Here is a 13,566-nt window from a genome sequence, read left to right on the forward strand (position 1 = left end):
TTCTTTTCTTTCTTTTTTTGAGATGGAGTTTCCCTCTGTCACCTAGGCTGGAGTGCAGTGTCATGATCTTGGCTCACTGCAACCTCCGCCTCCTGGGTTCAAGCGATTCTCCTGTCTCAGCCTCCCCAAGTAGCTGGGACTACAGGCATCCACCACCATGCCCGGCTAATTTTTTTTTTTTGTATTTTTAGTAGAGATGAGGTTTCCCCATGTTGGCCAGGCTGGTCTCGAACTCTTGACCTCAGGTGATCTGCCCGCCTTGGCCCCCCAAAGTGCTGGGATTACAGGCATGAGCCACCGTGCTCGGCAAACATAATACATTTCATAATGAATTAGAAAAGTGATTATAAAATTGTTTCAAATAATACAGAAGATCCAAGTTCTCGGCTTCCTGTAGCCTTACACAGGCAGGGACTATGGATAGTTTCCATTCACATTTTTCATGTACCTTTCCAGAAAATTTTCTGTGTACATATAAGCATATATCTATTTTCTCTTATCTTTTTTCTTCCCATAAAAATTGGGATTGTGCTACCTAAACTGCATGGTGATGTGCTCTTTAAATTTGAGAATAGGCACTTGACTTATTTCTGAGTTATTTCATTTAGATCTACCATATTCTTTTTGTTGGCTGCACAGTCTTCTGCTGTATGAATACACCATGGTTTATTTAACTGAGGACTGCATCTTAAATGAAAACAAGACCCTAGAGCCAAGTTAAGGAGAGGGAGATGGTATTTTAGGCCAGAGGCTTAGGATGTGCGATTGTCTCCCCTTTCTGAAGAATGCTGACCTTGGCTGCTTTCCTCATCTGGATCCTTTGCTTCCTTTTCTGGAGCAAAAAAGTTAAGGAAGAGGACCCTCTCTATCAAGAGGACCGTCCATCTGGGTATTTCCCCGAGGATCCCCTTTTCTCTGTCAGTGGGGGATAGTTCAGTTTCTCACAGAAATATAGGTGAAACAAGAAGGCAGAGGCCAGAAAGCCATGGTCTGCAGACAGCCCTCCTGTCTGCTGCCTTTTTTCTTATGGTGTATGGCTGATAGCCCCGGAGTCCTTTCTGACTCAGGGCTCAGTCCCCCTATTTTTATTACTATCACCCCCACTTTATTACTCATCTTATATTTTAGTTTGTTAAATGGAGTGGGCCTGTCACCTCGACAGGTGAGAGAGGGAGATATTTGATGAGCATGGTGTGGTCTGTAGGGGAAGACAAGTTGTGAGTTGCACCCTCAAAGGGGAAAGAGGTGGGGCAGGAAAGGCTGCGTGCCCTGCCATTGTCTGCAGGCTCTGCCCATGCTGATGTGATGAGGAGTGGCAGCCCTGGCAGGGAGCCCTTCTGCTACAGGCACCGGGAGGTACTCACAGGCAGCATTTCTATTTTTAATGTAATTTGGGGGAGCTGGGTTTTAGTTCAAGCCCTGCCCTTCCTCACCCATCCAGATGGCAGGGTTAGCCACAGCTGCTGGGGCTTAGGCTGCCAGTGGAGAGGTATGGGGGCTGTGGGCACAGGGCTGGGGACCCTACTGGGAAAGATGGAGTGAGCTGTCTCCCGCCCCACCTCTCCTGTTGACCCTGTGTCCCAGAACAGACGGGGCTCCTGTCGGTGTGACAGAAGGAGTGCAGGTCCTAGGATGGGGACTGGCACTGGCAGAGTCTTTTCTTTTTGTTTTTTACCTTAGGCTGGGGGAGAGGGAGAGGAATGTGGGAAGAGGAGCTAACATTGATGGCGTGCCTTCTTTGGGTCACGAGCTGGGCCTTACGTATATGAGCTGATTTAATCCTCACCAGAAGCCCTGTGAGTTGCAGTTTGCTATCCCATTTTATACAGTGGAGGAGACAGACTTCCCAGGCAGGAAGAGCTAGAACAAAGGGTTGACCCCAGGCTGACTACACTACTGTACCTCTGTGGAAAATATTTGAAATGATCATGAATATTTCTCCCCTCCAGGCTGGGTGACAAAGTGAGACCTTGCCTCAAAGAATAGTTCTTCCTTTTTTTTTTTTTTTTTTTTAAACCAACTTGCTAAATGTCACTAGTCACCCAAGCTTTAAAATGAGATTTTTGTTCTGTTTTGTTTTGTTTTTGATGGATGATGTAATTGCTGACTGGGAAGGGGGCATCATTGTCTGCTGATGGGGCCAGGGTGCTTGCGGGGACCCTGAATGTAGCGAAGGAGCACTTTGTCTTCCTTCCTCCAGGTGCCAGGTGGTGCCCTTTTTGTCTTGGGCACAGCTGTCTCTCTCATTCTACCAGGACTCCATCTCTCCAGGACTTATCCTTTCTCATGTGCTTGCCTGTGGCCCCCGATTCTGCCCTCGTAATTTCAGCACGCTTGTCATTCACTGGCACTGCTAATCTGGGCCTCTGTGGATTTGGGGTACTCATGGATTTCTCTGCTTTCTCTGCACAGCTCACAGTGCAGGCTTCCAGCAGCAGGAGGCAGGATTTTCTTTTTCTTGTGTGTTCTCCTTCAGCCTCTGGCTCCTGACTCTCTGTGTAGTGGCTGTGGTCTTCTGCCACATCTTCCCCAGGCCTCAAGGCTGACCCAGGGAGCAGCTGTGAGCCTAGCCAAAGCTTGGGGAAGCTTCACTGTGCAGTAGATCAACCTTCTGTTCTACGTCCCGTATGGTCCCATCTTCTGGAGAGCAACTTCTCAGTGCTTTTGTCTAAGCTTGAGAGCCAGCAGGAGGATGGAGGGACCCAAATGCAGTCCCTCCAACACAAACTTTTTATTGCTTCTCTCCTACAGGCCCAGCAACCACTGGGAATAGAAGACAAGGATGACAGCCAGTCCAGCCAAGATGAGCTGCAGAGCAAGCAGTCCAAAGGCCTGGAGAGGTACCATAGGTGGGAGGCTATCCCCAGCGCTGTGCCTTCAGGGTGGTGTGGACTTGGGCAGAATTCTTGGCTTTGGTGGCTGGCCTGGCTCAGTGTACACTTGCTTGGCAGCAGGTGATGAACTGGCTGGATGGCTTTGCAGGGTCTGTGTGTGCACATGCGTGTGTATATGTGTGTGCATGTGTGTGTACTGGCAATGTGTGTATATGTTTGCATGCATGAGCAGACCCTTTGTTTCTTCACCAAGATGGGAATGTGAAGTGCCACTGGGTACAATTGGCAGGACTCTGGGCACCATTGTGGGGCCAGGGCTGATTAAGCTGTGTGTGCGCCTGGTTATGGGCCAGGGCTGAAGAAACCTTGTGGAGGTCTGGAGGAGTCGCATTGGAGGGTTGGTACTGCAACTCAAGAGTTCTGAGCCAGGGCCCTGCCACATCAGAAATGGCTGTAGCTATCTGTGAGAGTGCAACTGTGTGTGATGTGACAGGGGCTCTCAGCTTCTCAGGCCTGAGCCCCATGACAAGGGCTGCCACCCTAGAAGGGGAAGGAGAATGGTCATTTCACTTTTGGACCTGCAAAAACTATCCATGACAGCTTCATGCATTTTTCTAGTTTGACCTCTTGAGTCTGGCTTTTCTTTTTCTCCCCACTTAGTTCTTCCACCCCTCCCTGGCCCCAGTGCTGGTGAGCTCTGGGGATGGGTATACTTGTGAGTGTGTCCTGCTCTTACTCCTGAACCAAGCAGAGGCAGTATAGGGACCCCTGTGGAGCCTGACTCCAGTCTAGGTAAAAGGAGGGCTCAGGAGGGAGTCTCTCCTTCCCACATGTGTGGCTGCCTTGCCCTGCTGTGGCTCTCCACGGATGGATGTGGGGGTGGGGCTGGAGCATAACCCAGGAGGAGGCAAGGACCTAGGTCCACACACTGTACTCCCCAGTTCTCTTCCCGCTCTCCAAATGGAGGGGCCTGACTCTGCTGCTCTGCCCGGCCTGACCAGGTTATCTCCTCCACTTCCACACGAGGAGCGGGCCCAGAGTCCCCCTTGCAGCCTGGCCACTGAAGAAGAGCCCCCCCAGGGCCCCGAGGGGCAGCCCGAGTGGAAGGAGGCAGAGGAGCTTGGGGAGGATTCTGCAGCCAGCCTCAGCCTGCAGCTGTCCCTCCAGAGGTAAGGATGAGGGGAAGCATCCTCATGAGGATGAGGGCTGGCGGCTGCTCTGTGTGTAGTGGGTATGTGTGCTAGTGCTGAGAGAGATGGGGGTGGGGTTGGCTTGGGGAGGGATTGGGGAGCTGGGGCGGGTTTGTAGCCTCAGCAGCAGCAGCAGCAGAGGCTCTGCTTAGTGTCCCATGGGAGCTGGATATGAGGAAATGTGCCTCTTCCTAGTCCTCAGTCTACAGCTGAAATCAGGGTATGTGGTCTGATTAGAAGAACTTAGAAACTCTTGAATAAGGAGGTGTCTCTTTTGTCACAGCTGCCTCCCTGCAAGGGGCTGGAGCAGAGACTGTATCACCCTGGCTGCTCCATTCCTGCCAGGGAAGCCCTTTCTCTAGTCCCCTCCCTACCAGCACCCCTGTTTCCAATAGTCATCCTACTTCTTGTCATTCAGCAACCCCAGCTGGAGCCCTGTTATGTGCTCGGCCCAGGGAGAGGGAAGCCCAGATAACTCTGGGTCCAGCTGAGAGGACCTTTTTTTCCTAGCCTAGTCAAGAGCGTGGTGGACATTTGCTAGTTGTCTGTCCCCCTAGCAAGAGAAAGATGCTGGTCTTAGAATTCATTGGGTTGGAATGAGTCACTAGGGAACTTGAGCAGCATCGATGTGCAATCAACAGCATCCACTGAACACCTGCTGTGTACGGAGCTCCTGGGGTACCATAACCATCTTGCTTCCATTGTGAGGCAGGAGTCTCTAGTCTTTGATGCAAATAATTCAGGGAGAGGAAGGGCGGGGAGAGGGAGGTTTAAGACCCAAGGTAGGGAAATTGTTGGGCTGTCTCTCTTGTCTCTGTCATAGCTCTTTGACCCCACATGGCGTGCGTCTTAAGCCTCTTGCTTTCTTACTGGCTTTAACACAGTTGTTTCCTTACTGCTATCAAGGGAGCAGGCCCCAAGCCCACCTGCTGCCCGTGAGAAGGGCAAGGAGCAGCATTCCCAGGCCGAGGAGCTGGGCCCTGGGCAGGAAGAGGCAGAGGATCCTGAGGAGAAGGTGGCGGTCAGCCCCACCCCACCAGTCTCTCCAGAGGTGTAAGGGCCAGTTTTGTGTGTCTGTCCCTGTCCTCCACTGCGTGTGGGCTGCTTCAGTGCCTATTCACTCTTGGGTGGTGGGAGGTGGGGCTCAGGCTCTGGCCAAGGGTTAGAGTGTAGGGAGATTAAGCATATCCTTGGTGCTCTGTGTGCAGCCTTGAGAGCCCCACGCAGGCATGACTGATCCTTACCTGGGGTTAGCTTTGGTCCCTGGGGCTCCTGGTCAGGACTTGAGGTACAAGGGCAGATGAGGGGGTACCTCCTGGCTCATTTGCTAAACTTGCTAAATCATGTTTCCTGTCTACCAAGCACTGTTTTTCTCTTCAAAAATGTTGTTGAGGTATGTATGTACACTGCAGTACATAGGCCTAAAGTGTACAGTTCAGTGAAAGTTTGCATCTGTGCACACTGTATAATGGCCACTCAAACAGGGAATGTCTCCATCTCTCGAGGAAGTTTCCTCGTGCCCCTCTCAAACCACTCACCCCAGGTCTTCACTGTTCTGGCCTGTGAGCTCCAAGTTCTGGCCAAAGGGTCATTTTTCCAGTTCTCTACTTCACATACATGGAATTATACAGTATACAGGATTGATCTTTTGTGCTTGTGTTCAAAGCTCAGTGTGTTTTTCTGATTCACCTATGTTGTTGAACCAAGTACTTCTAAAATTTAGAAATCATTTAGCTTTTCTCCTTCCATTCTTACCCTTCCCCTTCCTACTCAGTTTTCAGACGAGGAAACTGAGGCTCAGAGAAGTGAAGGGATTCATCTAAGGTCACATCGCTAGTCAGTGGCAGAATTAGAACTAGATTCTAGGCCGGGCGCGGTGGCTCACACCTGTAATCCCAGCACTCTGGGAGGCCGAGGCAGGTGGATCACCTGAGGTCAGGAGTTTGAGACCAGCTGGCCAACATGGCGAAACCCCGTCTCTACTAAAAATACAAAAATTAGCTGGGCGTGGTGGCAGGTGCCTATAATCCCAGCTACTTGGAAGACAGAGGCAGGAGAATTGCTTGAACCTGGGAGGTGGAGGTTGCAGTGAGCCGAGATCGTGCCACTGTACTCCAGCCTGGGCAACAAGAGCGAAACTCTGTCTCAAATAAAAACACTAGTTTATAGTCACTAGAGCCCTAGACTTCTGACTTTAGTCTGCAGCCACTGTTCCTTTTCTCTGCATAGAGAAAGAGAAGGATCAGGACTTAACATTTTCCCTTCTGTGAACTGAGCAGGTCTAAAGGATTTGGGACTGACTCATGAGCAGAGACAGGTTTATGCACACATTACTCACAGCAAGTTCATGCACACATTACTCACAGCAAGTTCATGCACACATTACTCACAGCAAGTTCATGCACACATTACTCACAGCAAGTTCATGCACACATTACTCACAGCAAGTTCATGCACACATTACTCACAGCAAGTTCATGCACACATTACTCACAGCAAGTTCATGCACACATTAGTCACTGAGAGCTGGCAGGGCACGTGAGCTCAGGATCTCATGTTGTCACCATAACATTGCAGGAGTGGTGTATGGAAGGGGTGGTCATGTCTTTCAGAGGGTGATACATCCTACAGTGAAAACTGTGACCTGGAGGAATTATATGGCTTTCCTGTCACCTTGGTGGCTGTGGTTAGCCAGTTCAGGATGCTTTCTGTGAGGACAGGAGGTGGGTGTAGTTCCGAGAGAGGAAGATTGGGCAGAGGTCAGAGGGGTGTCTTCCCAGGACCTCTAGAGGGAAGCCTGGGCAGTCGGGCTCAGTTGGGGCCTTGGCTTCCCCAGCTCCTCCCCAGTTGCCTTGGCTGATTCATTCCTTTGTCTTGTGTTTCTCCCGCCATCCCAGCGAGGCTGCCCCTGCTAGGGTCTCAGAAATACCTGACCATGCAGTTTCAGTTTATACCATCCCCTTAGGAAATGCCTTCTCTTCCTTTCCTGAATCTCTTCAGGCCCCATCGCTTCCGTGTTATTAATCTTTACAGCGGCATCAGGAATGGATGGGTTGTCTAGGTTTTGTGGGAGTAGCTCTGTGTCTGTCAGCTTCCAAAGGTGTAGTCAAGCTGGATCTGAAGGGTTGGGAGCAGAGGGCAAGCTAGAGGGAGCAGGTAGGTCCAGGAGGCAACATGTGCCACTCACCGAATGCTTTCTGGCCAAGGCCAGGACTAGGAAACAGGAAGGTCCTCCCCGTGTCATGCCAGCATCTTTCATGAGGATTTCCAGAGAAGAGGGTAAAAGAATCCAAACCACCAAGTTGAGTATGAGAGGAGACATAACTTTTGTGGTAGTACCATGAAAACCATTTCACAGTGTTCCTAGGTGCCATTTCCCCACCCTCCGCTCTCTTTCTTCCCTGTCTCTCCCTGCTTTCCCTTCTTGCTTTCTCTCCCGTATCTTTGAGCTACTTGGTGGCCAGCCTGAAATGATTATGCTCCTGCAGAGCCTCCCCTTTGTCACTCACTGTAGGAAACTGGGTCCCACTGATTCTGATACCTGAGGAGTTGGCCTAGAAATCAGAGCTGTTTCTTCCCCTGGAGTCCTCAACTTCCCAATCATGTCATGGACCTTTCAGGCATTGTTTACTGCCTTGGAACTGAGCTAGCAGTTTGGGCTACTAGACCTTTAAAACAGTGCGAGGGAGAAGAGGTCCACTGACAGACAGCCCAGGTTGCGTCTGTGCAAGTTCACTGGTGCTCATAGCCTGGGCACATGCCCCCACACGGTCTGATGCCCCATCTTTCCACAGCGTCTGTCCCTAGGGCTCCACATAGCTTGCAGCCTGCGGGAGAGAGAGACATTAAAAGGTACCATCTCAGGGAAAAAAGATGTTTTCAGCCAAGGTTGGAAATGAGTTGGAGGGTTGATGAGGTGGAGAGCTGTGGGGGAAGGCTCTTTCTGAGGGCAGGATTCTCAGAGGAGGTGGCAGCCACATGTCTTATATATGCATTAGTTGGGCTGTGTCAGGGGACTGAGAGGAAGCCAGGCTTTGGAAGGAAGGAGGAGATGGAGTTGGGAGCAGAAGAGAATTGAAGGCATAGGCTGAAGATCATTTCTGGTCCGAGTTATGATTTTAGGAAAGGGGAAACGAAAGGTCTTTATGGTAATTCAGAGATGACAGTAGCCTGTCCTGTCTTCCTCTCTCTATAGTCTCAAGGTGCTGCAATGGGATTCGTAAGCCCTTGTTTTCCTCTACTGTTCTAATCCGATCCTGCCCGCTGCTTTCCATCTGCAGTGGGACTCGAGCTGGAGGGAGAAGGGATTCTGAGTCCACAGCAGGGAGGACCAGCTCCCCTGTTTGACTCTTGCCCAGCCCTCTTTGTTTTGGGTCATGCCCACACTTTCCGCGTAGGTTGACTGAGCCACCGTGCCAGGCCTGCAACAGCCTGAGTGCTGTGCGAGGAGGGTGTGTGGTGAGGCTACTTTCCACCGTAAGATTGAGGGACCTGGACATGGAGACACATTCTGGCCTTTAGGAAAGTCACTCTGGGAGACAAAATGCTTTATCCTGCTCATGGTTTCCTCATGCTTTATCCTGCTCAGAATGTTCTCAGGATTCCTCTTTGGGCATTTCCTTGAAGAACCAGAAAACAAGCAAAATAACAGTCCTTATTACTTTATACACATCTTTTTAATGGATACCATTATTCCTGATCTCACCACCCTCCTATGTATCCAGGTCAGCTCTGAATTCCTTTTATTCATTTCTAAACATTTAATTAACTCTAAGCAGACGAAAACGTGCCCCCATGGGTAGACGGGGAACATGGCACTCGTGCATGCTTGCTACATTTTTTGGCTTAGGGGAGCATCTCCTCCTGGCCCCCTTCGTGGTGTGATAGGGGAGCTTCCTATTCCTGGGCCTTCCTGGACTGTTGTAGTTCTCAGAGCTGGGATACCTGCTGCTGCTTCTTTCATGGGCCCATATACATTGGCCACTACTCAGTTTGGGAGGCAGAAAGCAGTCTCTGGGGACTGTTCACAAATTGCTGGCATGAGCCTCAAGTAGCAGGCAGAGCTCTAGTGGGGAGGTGGTAACGGGGCTGTGAGCCATTCTAGGAAGGAATCCATTAGGGACAGAGCTTCACTCTCTCCCTGCTGCTGCCAGCTCTTGAGCTGCAGCTTCAGATTTTGATCTTGGGCCATAACCTCGTAAGTCTGCTGAGAGCCTGCTATGGGCTACCCTTCTCCCTACGCTCTTGGGGCCTTAAACAGCCACAGTGGGGCTTGTCCTATGGAACAAGCATTGACTGTATCTCTTGCCTGCCCTTGGGTGACCTGTTTGACTCCTGATTGTGGGCCCTCCATTAGGATTCCATCTGTGATGTTCCATATCCATTCTAACCTCGATGCAGAGGTGGGTGGACATTAACCCTGTGATGATATGCCATTCCCCACCCATGGTAGGCGATCCACAGAGCCTGTGGCTCCCCCAGAGCAGCTCTCAGAGGCTGCACTAAAGGCCATGGAAGAGGCAGTGGCCCAAGTACTCGAGCAAGACCAGAGGCACCTGCTGGAATCAAAGCAAGAGAAGATGCAGCAACTGCGGGAGAAGCTGTGCCAAGAGGAGGAAGAGGAGATCCTCCGGCTTCACCAGCAGAAAGAGCAATCTCTCAGGTCCTGCCCTTCCCCTTAGGCATGCTTCCTGGGGCCTTTCAGGGATGTGAGGAGCCAGGGACACCCTCTCAGCCTGGGGACCACTGGGATGCCCATGGTTCTACCAAGACCAACTAAAGTTGGGAAACTTGACCCAACAATTTCTGCTTATATCTCATTGGTTACACCTAGTTGCAGAGAACACTGGGAAATGTAGTCCTTTAGCTGACCTCTTTACCCAGTAGAATAAAAGCAGGGTTCTGTTGGTAAGGAAGAAAGGGAGAATGGATATTGAGCTGTTAATGAGCCATCTGTCACAGTCCCAGGATGGGAAAGGTACTACAAAAAGGTGTTAACATATTTCATTTACTTGGCAATTTAACTAAAGGCTAAGTCTTGTCCTCTTGTACAGAACATCCAAGAGTGGTAGAAAATTATTATTTTTAGATGATACCTAGCAAAGTATATATAAAATATTTATGCTTAATTTAGAGAATATAAAACAGAAAACCAACATACAAGTACTGGGAAGGTCGGAGCAATCTCTCATGAGTCCAGCGCAGGAAGCACTGACATAGGGTCTGTCCTTATATCACATCCTTGTGGGTCCTCCACCAGGGAGTATCCCAAAGAACAGACACCTCCAACCCCCTAGCATCCTCCAACCCCCTAGCATCCTCCTCTTCCAGCCAACTGAGAATTGGGGCAGGGGCCCACCCAAGCAGGATGTGACTCACCTTAAGGCGCAGCACCTTGGAGGAAATCCTGGCGCTGTGTCCCTGCCAGCCCACCAGTCTTCTCCCCTCTTGCTGGCCACCCTGAGTTTGGCTGACTGTGCTTTCCATCTCTCTCCCAAGGCCCCTGACTCCAGAGGCCCTCTTAGGTTGTGGGGAAGACTGGCATGCCAAAAGTGTCTTGATTCATGGCCTGGAACATAGCAGTTGCTGAACAAATGGTAGCAATTACTTTTCAGTTGAAATCAATGCATATTCAGGCATTCTTGACTAAGTGATTTCTCTGTGGACACTGCCTTCAAGGCCTGGCTTTCTTCAAACTAGTTCATCACCAGAACCTGTTTCTGTTTATGCCCAAGCCTTTCTGAGGAATGGGCTCTCCTTCCCTCTGCTGGGAACTTCCATGTGGTAGAAATTTCTGGAAGCCACAGCTGATCTTGTAACAAATATTTCTGGAATGAGAAGGCAGGCAGGCTGGCCCTTAGCTTCTTTCACTGTAAAATGAAAGGATTGGACTTAAAACTTCTAAAGTCCCTGCCAGCTCTAACACTGTGTTGCTGTGTGTAAAATTTAGCCATAGGACAAAGAGAAAAGGTTTCTGGGGAATCTAGAAGGAAGGATTTTTACTTAATTCAAATTTTCTCTCTCTCTTTTTTTTTTTTTGAGACAGAGTCTTGCTCTGTCGCCCAGGCTGGAGTACAGTGGCTTACTCGGCTCAGTGCAAGCTCTACCTCCCAGGTTCATGCCATTCTCCTGCCTCAGCCTCCCAAGTAGCTGGGACTACAGGCGCCTGCCACCATGCCTGGCTAATTTTTTTTTTTTTGTATTTTTAGTAGAGACGGGGTTTCACTGGGTTAGCCAGGATGGTCTCGATCTCCTGACCTGATGATCCGCCTGCCTCGGCCTCCCAAAGTGCTGGGATTACAGGCGTGAGCCACTGTGCCCGGCCAAATTTTCTCTCTTAATGGAAAAAAGTAATGGTGTTAGTATCTTGAAATAGGAAAGAATCCTAAGTCTTTTTTTGGCTTTAGGATTTGCTACAGAAGCTTTTCAAAGGAATTGTCTTCCGAATCATGTTTTTCCTAGGTTTGAATTCCCTGAGCACACAGCACACATCCCCTGGTCGTGCGGGGCTGTGTGAGGAGTTACCCAAAAAGGATGTGGTTTGTGTAAGCAGGGCGATGTCTGCTTAGGATGAAATGGCCACTGTTGTTGGTGTGTAAATAAGATAACCTTTCGTAGATATCACGGCTTGCTTATAGTTTGGGGCTGGATGATTTTGTTCAAATTCAATTAATTTATTAAGCACCTACTTTATGTCAGCTACTATGTGTGGTACCTGGGATATAACAGATTTTAAGACAAGATTCTTTCTCTTGAGAAGCTCCCAGACTTGCAAGGAAAACAGAGATACAGGAGATGAATTATGATGCCATGTGACGCATGGTACAGAGTAGCATGGGATAAGAAAGGTCCACATGTAAAGTGATGGGAACAGAAAGATGAATTGATGAGCTTGTAGGGAGTTGGAAAGACTTCCCAGAGAGGGAGCTGGGTGTTGAGGAATGAATATGGGTTTGCCAGATAGAAAAGGGAATTCTTGGCAGAGAACCTAGGAAGGAAGAGTGTGGTAGAATGGAGGGATGGTGACTCAGCTGATGTGGCTAGAACAGAGTCTGTCGGAGTGAAAGAATGTGGAATCTGGTTGGGTGGCTATAGCTGTCCTTGAGTGAGTGCCATGCTGAGGTGAAGCTGTTGACAGAGGGGAGCCTTTGGAAGAAGTACTGTACTACCGAAACCCAGAAGCCAGTAGTTTGCTTTTTTTTTTTTTTTTTTTTTTGGAGATAGAGTCTTGCTCTGTTGCCCAGGTTGGAGTGCTGTGGTGTGATCTCAGCTCACTGCAACCTCTGCCTCCCAGGTTCCAGCAATTCTCCTGTCTCAGCCTCCCAAGTAGCTGGGATTACAGGTGTGCACCACCATGCCCGGCTAATTTTTGTATTTTTAGCAGAGATGGGGTTTCGCCATTATGGCCAGGCTGGTCTCGAACTCCTGACCTCAAGTGATCCACCTACCTCGGCCTCCCAAAGTGCTGGGATTACAGGCATGAGCCACCACGCCCGGCCATTAGTTTGCTTCTTGAAGCAAAGGGGAGTTCATGGTATCTTCGTAATCCTGGGAGGTATTATGGGAGGCAGCAGTGGACCTAGAGGCTGAGGTTAGACTCATCTTTAAGATTTAGGAAACTTTGACTGGGCGCAGTGGCTCACACCTGTAATCTCAGTGCTTTGGGAGGCTGAGGCTGAAGGATCACTTGAGCCTAGGAGTTCAAGACCAGCCTGGGCAACATAGCGAGACTCCATCTCAACAATTAGCTGGGTTTGATGGTGCATGCCTGTGGTCCCAACTGCATGGGATGCTGAGGCGAGAGGATTGCTTAAGCCCAGGAGTTTAAGGCTGCAGTAAGCCATGATCACACCACTGCATTCCAGCCTGGACAACAGAGCAAGAACCTGTCTCCAAAAAGAAAAAAAAAAAAAAAGATTTAGGAAGTTCCTTAGGCAGGCAACAGGGCTATCGGAGGCTGAGAGCCATAGCTTATGAATAGAAGAAAGACCTTTGTGGTTTCTCTGACAACCTAGCCTTTCCTTTCCATCTCAGTTCCTTGAGGGAGCGGCTGCAGAAAGCCATTGAGGAGGAGGAGGCCCGGATGAGAGAGGAGGAAAGCCAGAGGCTATCCTGGCTCCGAGCTCAGGTCCAGTCCAGCACACAAGCAGATGAGGACCAAATCAGGTAAGTGTGTGCTTACCTGTGAGCTGCCCAGCCCTGCGGAGGCGACCCCAGGGTGCACAGGCCCGTTCCCATTCCACTGTGTCCACCCAGGGCTGAGCAAGAGGCTTCCCTGCAGAAACTGAGAGAAGAGTTGGAGTCTCAACAGAAGGCTGAGAGGGCCAGCTTGGAACAGAAAAATAGGCAAATGCTGGAGCAGCTCAAGGAAGAGATAGAGGCTTCGGAGAAGAGCGAGCAGGCTGCCCTGAATGCTGCAAAGGAGAAGGCTCTGCAGCAGCTGAGGGAGCAGCTGGAAGGGGAGAGGAAAGAAGTGAGCCAGTCAAGTGGGGACCTCACCCTCTGACCTGTGTCTGGGCTGCCTGGGGAGGGACTGAGTGCAC

At 50.1% G+C, this 13,566-nt stretch overlaps 1 protein-coding gene across 42 annotated transcripts in view; it reads left to right on the forward strand.

Annotated features, from left to right (window-relative positions):
• Positions 1–13,566, forward strand: part of CEP164 (centrosomal protein 164) — a 98,243-nt gene that overhangs the window by 62,735 nt on the left and 21,942 nt on the right. For 20 of the 42 annotated variants that reach the window (XM_055094880.2, XM_055094879.2, XM_055094898.2 and 17 more), the window contains 6 exons: positions 2,752–2,849; positions 3,836–4,003; positions 4,931–5,077; positions 9,477–9,686; positions 13,058–13,189; positions 13,280–13,496. In XM_055094880.2, the coding sequence (XP_054950855.2) occupies positions 2,752–2,849; positions 3,836–4,003; positions 4,931–5,077; positions 9,477–9,686; positions 13,058–13,189; positions 13,280–13,496 (972 nt within the window). The remainder of the gene's footprint in view (positions 1–2,751; positions 2,850–3,835; positions 4,004–4,930; positions 5,078–9,476; positions 9,687–13,057; positions 13,190–13,279; positions 13,497–13,566) is intronic. The other 22 variants (XM_055094894.2, XM_055094897.2, XM_063608280.1 and 19 more) reach the window with 3 other exon arrangements.

Source organism: Pan paniscus, chromosome 9 (assembly GCF_029289425.2).
Source record: "Pan paniscus chromosome 9, NHGRI_mPanPan1-v2.0_pri, whole genome shotgun sequence".
Classification (NCBI taxonomy): domain Eukaryota; kingdom Metazoa; phylum Chordata; class Mammalia; order Primates; family Hominidae; genus Pan; species Pan paniscus.